At 40.9% G+C, this 8,431-nt stretch overlaps 1 protein-coding gene across 2 annotated transcripts in view; it reads right to left on the bottom strand.

Annotated features, from left to right (window-relative positions):
* Positions 1–1,417: 1,417 nt before the first annotated feature.
* Positions 1,418–8,431, bottom strand: part of LOC139434179 (THAP domain-containing protein 5-like) — a 40,232-nt gene continuing 33,218 nt past the window's right edge. For both annotated transcript variants that reach the window (XM_071203764.1, XM_071203765.1), the window contains exons 2-4: positions 2,577–2,668; positions 1,996–2,188; positions 1,418–1,827 (exon numbers count right to left, since the gene is read on the bottom strand). In XM_071203764.1, coding sequence (XP_071059865.1) covers positions 1,570–1,827; positions 1,996–2,188; positions 2,577–2,668 — 543 coding nt within the window. In that variant the 3' untranslated portion in view covers positions 1,418–1,569. The remainder of the gene's footprint in view (positions 1,828–1,995; positions 2,189–2,576; positions 2,669–8,431) is intronic.

Genomic DNA, 8,431 nt, shown 5'->3' with positions numbered 1-8,431 from the left:
TAGTGTAAGGGCTTCACGGCAACTCTGCAGAATCCTATGGGTGACGTCACGGACCCTACGTCCATTTATATATACAGTCTATGACTTATATATACAGTCTATGGTCACGATCCGTCACGATCCGATTTTATTTTGTATTTGCGTGCATTTCCTGTTTGGAAAGTGGCACTGTAGTGATAGTGGTGATTTTATTTTGGAATTCTTAGCCTGCACTTCCTGTACTGACAGTGGAGGTCATAGATATATATAAACCATAGATATAAACACAAGATGACTCACCCGCGCTGCTGGCCAATGGAGACCGACGTTGCCACTTGGCCGCCATCTTGCTACAGGGAGTTCTCTCATTCATAACATTATGGTTTACTATTTAAATAACCATAGCGTGCTCAATTTTCAACCAATTTTCAAACCGTTTGGTTTTTTATAAACATCAAAGATGTAGTTATGATACTGCATACTTATAATCATGGACTTTCATATGAAAATAACATTAATCAGATAAAGCAATAGCTATACACACACACAAGGTATTTATATTAAATATTTGCCGGTGTATATATTTCCATTTATTTTATTATATTGTTAATATTTAAAATAAAATTAAAATACATTTATATTTTATATATAAAAATCGGTCTCATGTTACCACTCTGTAAGCCAAGAGTTGTTAAGTTAGCAATGCCTTAGCTTTAAGAACAGGGACACAACTAATGACAATAGCATATGTTGGTATATTATTTAGATATTCACACCTCTATCAGAAGAACCAAACCAACATAAAATGTGCTCACAGACAGGCCAGTTCTGTCTAATTTATCACAATTATTTTTGACATGAGATCTTCATATCATCCTAGTTTTGTATTTAGTTTCTAGATTTGTAAACAGATCCAGAACCTTTGAAATATGTTATTGAAAAAATTCCAATAATAATATAAACTGTACCATGTGTCCTTTTGTGTCCTTCTGTAGTCCATTTGTGGTTTGTCTTGTCTCACCCCGGCTGATATATCACAAAATCCAGTGTTTAAATTGTTCCCTATATTGCCCCTATGCAATATAGGGAACAATTTAAACATAAACTATCATATGTGTCCTTGGGTGTTATGAAAAGCGGCCCCACAAAATAAACGTATTATTATTATTAAGAAGAACAACTTGGTGTGGTGTGGAGGGGATGTAGGAAGCAGGAGCAGGTGGGGAGAGATGGGACTTCAAGGTTATTTGTTTTAAATGTGTCTTAGAGATAAGGACCAGCTGCACACAATAAAATACAGTATAACACAAAACCAATAAGACACACGGTGACACATGGCACACCAACAATCAATCATCGTCCAGCCTCAGCTTTGGTATTCTTTCACAACCATGTTATGGGTTTATTAGACTGAGCAAACATAAACATATGTGGGGAACATAGTGCTGCGTCTCATGGAACATGAAGATTTCATAAATACATAGTAGGTGGCGATATATGCTCCTAGTGGTAGCGATTCGCCATTAATATATAAATATCAAAATATACGAATATATAAATAATAGTAATATGGAAATGAATATCCTTCTTCTAATATCTCTTCTTGTGCACAGCGTCAGTGTTGATCCTCCAGTTCAGCCCATTGTCTAAGTGCACTCCCAGGTATTTGTAGTCCTCCACAACAGCCACATCCTCTCCCAGAATGCACAGGGGTAGAGGAGACGTCCTCACCCTCCTGAAATCAATGACCATCTCTCTGGTCTTGGCCACATTCAGAATACTCACAACATTAGGCTGATGTTCATCTTCCGCTCTTCTTGAAGTGGTTGTGCTTCTTGTTGCTTCCGGCTAAAATAAACATTAAAGACATGTTGAGTGTTTAAAATGTGCTGTAATACACAACACATTATTTATTCCTAAACTTGCAGAAAGAAAAACTAAAGTGTGACATTTAATCACATATTTATATATCAATCTTATACACCTTGAATTGTTGTTGGCCAATGATACACATACCCTTTGAAGATGAGCTGGGAAGTTGAATATTGTTGGCACAACACCATCTTTAAGCCGGACAGTCTGCCCCGTCCTGTCAAAGCCCTCACTCCTGAAGTGCTCACTGCAGAGCAGTGTCCAGTCACAGGAAACAAAACCGTCCCTTCTTAGGGCGAGTTCCCACTGCCTCCTCCTCTCTTTGGTTTTGGGAAACCTTAAAAACATGAGAAAGGTAGCCAGATATATAAATTATTGTCAACATGTTCCTCCCTTCTTTCCTTTAACATTAAGGGTAGGACAAAAATACACACCGAAATTATCATATTTTTGGTATGTATGCCTATGCATGTATGTATAGCCTACTTTAAGAATAAGACAACCACACTAAGAGTAATAAAAAAAAGTGTCCAATAGAAACATTAAATAATTGTGTAAAGAAATGGTAACAACATATTCTAAAGAGGCTGGGTCAACAACAATCTTGCAATACTATTATCTCACATAGCCCCACTGATCCTGTGTAGCAGGACTTGTAATGTACATACATCCACTAAGTAATTAACGATTATCCTAATTTTAGTCATAATATTGTCATATCTTACACGTGAAAGGTGATCCCACGGGTTCTTTTTTCCAGACTGCGGTGATTAGAGCATCCGTAGACTGCACAAAAGTCCGGCATAGTCAGGTACTTCTGTAAACACAAAGCCAGCAAATTCCTGTATCATAATGCAAGATGTTTTTAACAAGCCAAACCACTTGGAAGAAATCATGTGTAACTTAAGTTGTGTTGAAAAGAAAGAGCAGTTCTGCCTCTCCCACTGGTGTAAAGTTGCTGGGTCAACTTTGTAATACTAGGTCTCACTGACAGCCTCTTGTTATTAGCCAGCTAATAAATACAACCACATACACAAAGAAAAGCTGCAATTTCAACATGTCCAAGCATCCTGTATCATAGCCATGCTAATCATGTTTATAATAAACCAAACCGTTTATAAATCAGTCAAGATTTCAGTGAGTTAAGAGTATTTTTGTGCAGATCACTCACCTTACAACAGCTACCATAACGCGAATCAGAGTAACGGCCCCTACACACGGAGGCGTGCGTTGCCGCTTGGCGGTGGGCGTGTCTTGAGCTTGGGGAATCAACGCGAGCAGCCCGACCAACAACCAACCACATGAATGTCCCGCCCCGGACATACAAAGCAAAGCATTCATGCTACATCCATGCTGGCTAAATATACTGTCTATGCTTGCTAGCTGTCCATTCAAACGAAATACACTGGATATAAACTCCCCAAACAAGCGAAAACCTACCAGTTTCCCCCACTGTCTCTGCCACCTCCCCCCATGCCTGGCTCCTCCGGTTTGTATCCCTGTATGTTCCCTACCGCCACGATCATTTTCTCCTCCTTTTGTTGACATATGGGAAATAACTTCGGTCTGGCTCTCCCAACATACACCCGGTTTGATTGGCTACTGCTTGTACTGTCAGATTTACATACGAGGGATTTGATTGGCTGACGCCTCCGTCGAGGCGGCAAAAGTAGAACATTGCTCTACTTTTGCAGCGAGCACCTCGAGAGAAGCTACGCTTTACTACCAGAATGCAGTTCGGCGAATCGTGACGTCACCCCATTCAAAGTGAATGGGTAGAAGCGTTGAAGCGGCCGTGTGTAGGGGCCGTGACTGTTAACTGTAGCAAGATGGCGGCCGGTCAGCTACGCTGGAAAATCTCCCATGAGCCATCTAGTGTTTATATATATCTATGGTGGAGGTGTCCTGAGAGTGGAGGTCTGCACCGGAACTGTCCTGAGAGTGGAGGTCTGCAGGCAGACCCAATAGAGTAGGCTTGTTTGAGACACATTGCGGCTCGCCTCGAAAGTAGACGAGAGTAGCCGATCGCAGCCGGGGGAGGTGTCAAAAAGCTCGTCTTAAGTCGGACAGCTCGGACTCGGAGTCGGCTTGACTGGCTGGGTTTGCAATGGCGGAAATTGCATTGGCGTTTTTCGTTGCAGATGAAGTGGATGTAATAGAAATGCTCCTCCCTCTTAATGTTTGAAAAACTGATAGGTGGACAGGCTACAAATGATCAGTCCCTTCAGATCCGCACACATGAAGCTTCATGAGCATGAATTGAACAGACCTGCTGCTGTGTTAATTCTTTAGCTGCCACTTTAAGCTTTATGATGTGTACAACATGGATGTAATTTGATTTAATCTTGCCATTTTAAATGATGTATTCAATAAATAAGGTTAAACCAAATCATTACATTACAATAGATTTTATTTTAATGATTTGGTTTAACTTAAAGAGAAACGTTATTGTTATTGCACATATTACAGGTACTGAGACAACGAAATGCAGTTTAGCTTCTAACCAGGTGCAACAAGCAGTGAAGTGGAAAGTAATGTACACAATCTACAGAACAACATATAGAATGAATTGAATGATGAATAAACAGTGGGGTATGAATACACTAGATATCAGCCTGTGAGCAGTATGAACAGTGGGGTATGAATACACTAGATATCAGCCTGTGAGCAGTATGAACAGTGTGTATGAATATGCTAAGATATATAAAGTATGAAAACGGTAAGCAGTATAGTATAAAATATATAGATATTAATTTCATGATGATAAACATTGTGGAACAATGATGAAAAATGGGAATGGATGTGGCGACGTAAAACTGACACAAAACAACAACAAACTTTTGCCAGCCAATTGGAGAGTTTCATCAGCAGCACGTGGTAAAAACCACCAATGAGCGCTCAGCTCGAGATACCAGCGAGCCGTTTCCCATCAAGCATTTCGCTTCCGCAGCTCGTGGAGAGCAACTGCGCCAACTCGCCTCGCCTCGCTCTCAAGGCTGCGGGCGTCTTTGTCCCGCGAGATTTCAAAGTCTCATGTGGGCGAGCCTCCAGAGCAAGTCGGACAAAATGACTAACCATCATGCAACGCGCTAGCAAGACGTTGATCGCAACTGCGCAGGTCTGCGCAGGTCTTGCTTGTCTCAAACAAGCCTACTTACTAAGTGACACTCAAATTCAAACAGTTTCAACCAGTCAGAATCGAGACGAGGCAGTGCATTGAATCACCTGATTGGACGGCGAACCAACTTTGATTCATTCAGGAAATGAAGCAGTTGCTGGTTCGGACGTCACATGTCACGTGATTTGAAGCAGTTGTTGCTACGGACCTCACATGTCACGTGATTTGAAGCAAGCTTCGAAGCACTAGGCTTGTTTGAGACACATTGCGGCTCGCCTCGAAAGTAGACGAGAGTAGCTGATCGCAGCCGGGGGAGGTGTCAAAAAGCTCGCCTGAAGTCGGACAGCTCCGAGTCGGCTTCTTCATCTTCTTCTTCGCATTCTTCTTCTTCTTCTCTCGGTTTTTTGGCGGATTGCAAACAACTTTAAGGTGCATACCGCCACCTCCGGAGTCGGCTTGACTCGGTTTGCATTTATAAAGAATGCACACATGTGTTGTGTCGTTAATGTCAGATATGTACTAAGTAAATACATTTGTTCCTGCTCAAGATTAGATTCAACTTTATTGTTATTGCACAGATTACAGGTACTGAGACAACGAAATGCAGTTTAGCTTCTAACCAGGTGCAACAAGCAGTGAAGTGGAAAGTAATGTACACAATCTACAGAATAACATAGAATGAATTGAATGATGAATAAACAGTGGGGTATGAATACACTAGAAATCAGCCTGTGAGCAGTATGAACAGTGTGTATGAATATGCTAAGATATATAAAGTATGAAAACGGTAAGCAGTATAGTATAAAATATATAGATATTAATTTCATGATGAGAAACATTGTGGAACAATGATGAAAAATGGGAATGGATGTGGCGACGTAAAACTGACACAAAACAACAACAAACTTTTGCCAGCCAATTGGAGAGTTTCATCAGCAGCACGTGGTAAAAACCACCAATGAGCGCTCAGCTCGAGATACCAGCGAGCCGTTTCCCATCAAGCATTTCGCTTCCGCAGCTCGTGGAGAGCAACTGCGCCAACTCGCCTCGCCTCGCTCTCAAGGCTGCGGGCGTCTTTGTCCCGCGAGATTTCAAAGTCTCATGTGGGCGAGCCTCCAGAGCAAGTCGGACAAAATGACTAACCATCATGAAACGCACTAGCAAGACGTTGATCGCAACTGCGCAGGTCTGCGCAGGTCTGCGCAGGTCTTGCTTGTCTCAAACAAGCCTAGTGTGTGACCACTGCGCTTCAACCGCTGCGCGCCCACGGCATGAGAGTTTTTCTTTTACCCAGACGACCTCATAGTCATGGCTGGGTCCAGGGAACCAACACACTCTCACTCCCTAAGCGTCCAATAGCGACGTTTGGTCAGTGTCCGTGGCGTCCAATTGTGACGCTCCTAGGCTCCTTCAGCGTCATAAAGGGACGCAAATAGCTTTCAACTGATTGCAATGTATTCCCATCTGCGTCGGGATTTGACGCTCATGGAAGCACGGCATTCGTTTGTGTCGGCTGCCCTTAAAGGCAATGTGAGCGTCCATTCCCATTGGATAACGGAGAATTGTACACCCGGATGTAAGTATTCCTCTTACTGTCGATTGATTTTACAGTGATATCTGCACTACTCATCGACTAAAAAACACCAGATTATCCTTGTTAATTACACAACATTGATTGGCTTAAATTGTGTGCAATGCTTTTGTATTTTTCCCCTTCGATTCGGAGAAACAAATATTTTTTCTGAGTAAAGGATGGCAGAAGACACTACACTACCCAGAATCCCCAGCTATCGTTTGGACTACACCATGTGCTCTGTTTGACAAACCCCGTGATAGTCCTCAAGCTCTGTGATTGGAGAGTGTGCTCCGAGGGTTAAGCCGATTCTCGAACAGCACTTGAAATGGGATGGAACCACGGCAGACTGTCCAAAACTGGATTTGAACGGGTCCACCGCGTCCCCCCTCCCCCACCCCGTCCCCAGAACTACACATGCTGGCTATTCTGTTTCACAACATGTTCTCTATGGCACGTCTCTACTGGGAGTTGTAGTTTTAAAAGACGTTTTCGTATTTCCCATAATAAGAAGTTGCCAGTATTAAACTGTGTACATCCCTGGAGGTTTAGGGGACAGGAAACACTCAAATTTAAAACATATAATTAATAAATGGGTGAAAATTGCTTGTGCCCATTATGGGCAGTATTAATATATATACCCACATGCCAGCTAAGGTCAGAAGAGCTTTATTTAACAGCTGGTCTTATGTTTGTGACCCCTGTGATAACATTACATTACATTAATTGATAAGCCTGAAACATGCACTTGTCAAGGTTCAGAGGCACATTTTGCAAATATGGCAGTAGCCATCGATTAGCTTAAGATAAGATATACTTTATTGATCCCAAGTTGGAACATTTGCGTTACATCAGCATGTGTAACAGTTAAATATGCAGTTGTGTTTATTTGAAAATCATTTAGTATAATCACACAAATTCTGTGTTTTATATTCAACAATTCTGTGTTCTTTATTTATTGATTGTTCAATACCTGACAAGGCCGGAGATTAAATATCTACATACATCTTATAAGAGTATAATACATTATGTATAATATCAGTTAAAATAAGTGCTTCAACATAGTTAACATTGCTGGAGGTATGCACACATATTGATAGATGTCTTGTAATGCACTATTGAGGAACCTGCAACCCAAGTTTTTCATTCAGTGCAGAACTACACTATAGTTGTGTAGGCCTATATGATATGTCAATAAACCTTAGAAAATCTTGAAATCTTGAAAGGAATGTGCAAAATAGTCATTATATACAGTCTTTAATTAACTATTAGTAGAGAATAACGAGTAATGAATATACTTTATAGGGATCGTATTAATATCTAATAATAAAAATAATTAAATTCAATAACATGCTTTAACCACCAGGTGTACCTTTATATCAGCTGTGCACCTTTATGGTGTAAATACAGCCTATCTACCAATTGGATCAAATATAAAAGTCAGCCGAATTAGTGTTGATACTCCAAGGAGACGTATTGTGTGAAAAGAAATGTAAGATGTTGTTTAATGGCTGATATATTTATGATCCACGTCACGTTTTCAGTTCCTCATGTTTGTCTAGAGGTCTTCTCATCAGGGCTCTATAAATACAGAACTACGGCAGATATGTAATATGTAATGCAGCCGAACCGTGTATTACAATGCCGTTATGTGATGACTTTCAAAGAGAAAAGCAAGCACACTCGGAATAAAGTATTATTATTATTTTTTTAAAATGTTTTCGGTCTGTTTCCGGTATTTGTTAATGACGATGTGCTGTGAGATGTGAGACTGGAATTGCACAGGGGAAAATAACGTGGCTATCTTTAGATGCGGATTTTGTTAAACTAATATGTTTAGGCTGTGGACCAACACTATACATTGACGGGGAAGGGGGTAGCAATAAAGA

This window comes from Pseudochaenichthys georgianus, chromosome 7 (genome assembly GCF_902827115.2).
Source record: "Pseudochaenichthys georgianus chromosome 7, fPseGeo1.2, whole genome shotgun sequence".
Lineage (NCBI taxonomy): Eukaryota > Metazoa > Chordata > Actinopteri > Perciformes > Channichthyidae > Pseudochaenichthys > Pseudochaenichthys georgianus.
The sequence above is the reverse complement of the archived record's forward strand: the minus strand, read 5'-3'. Positions and strand labels throughout refer to the sequence as shown.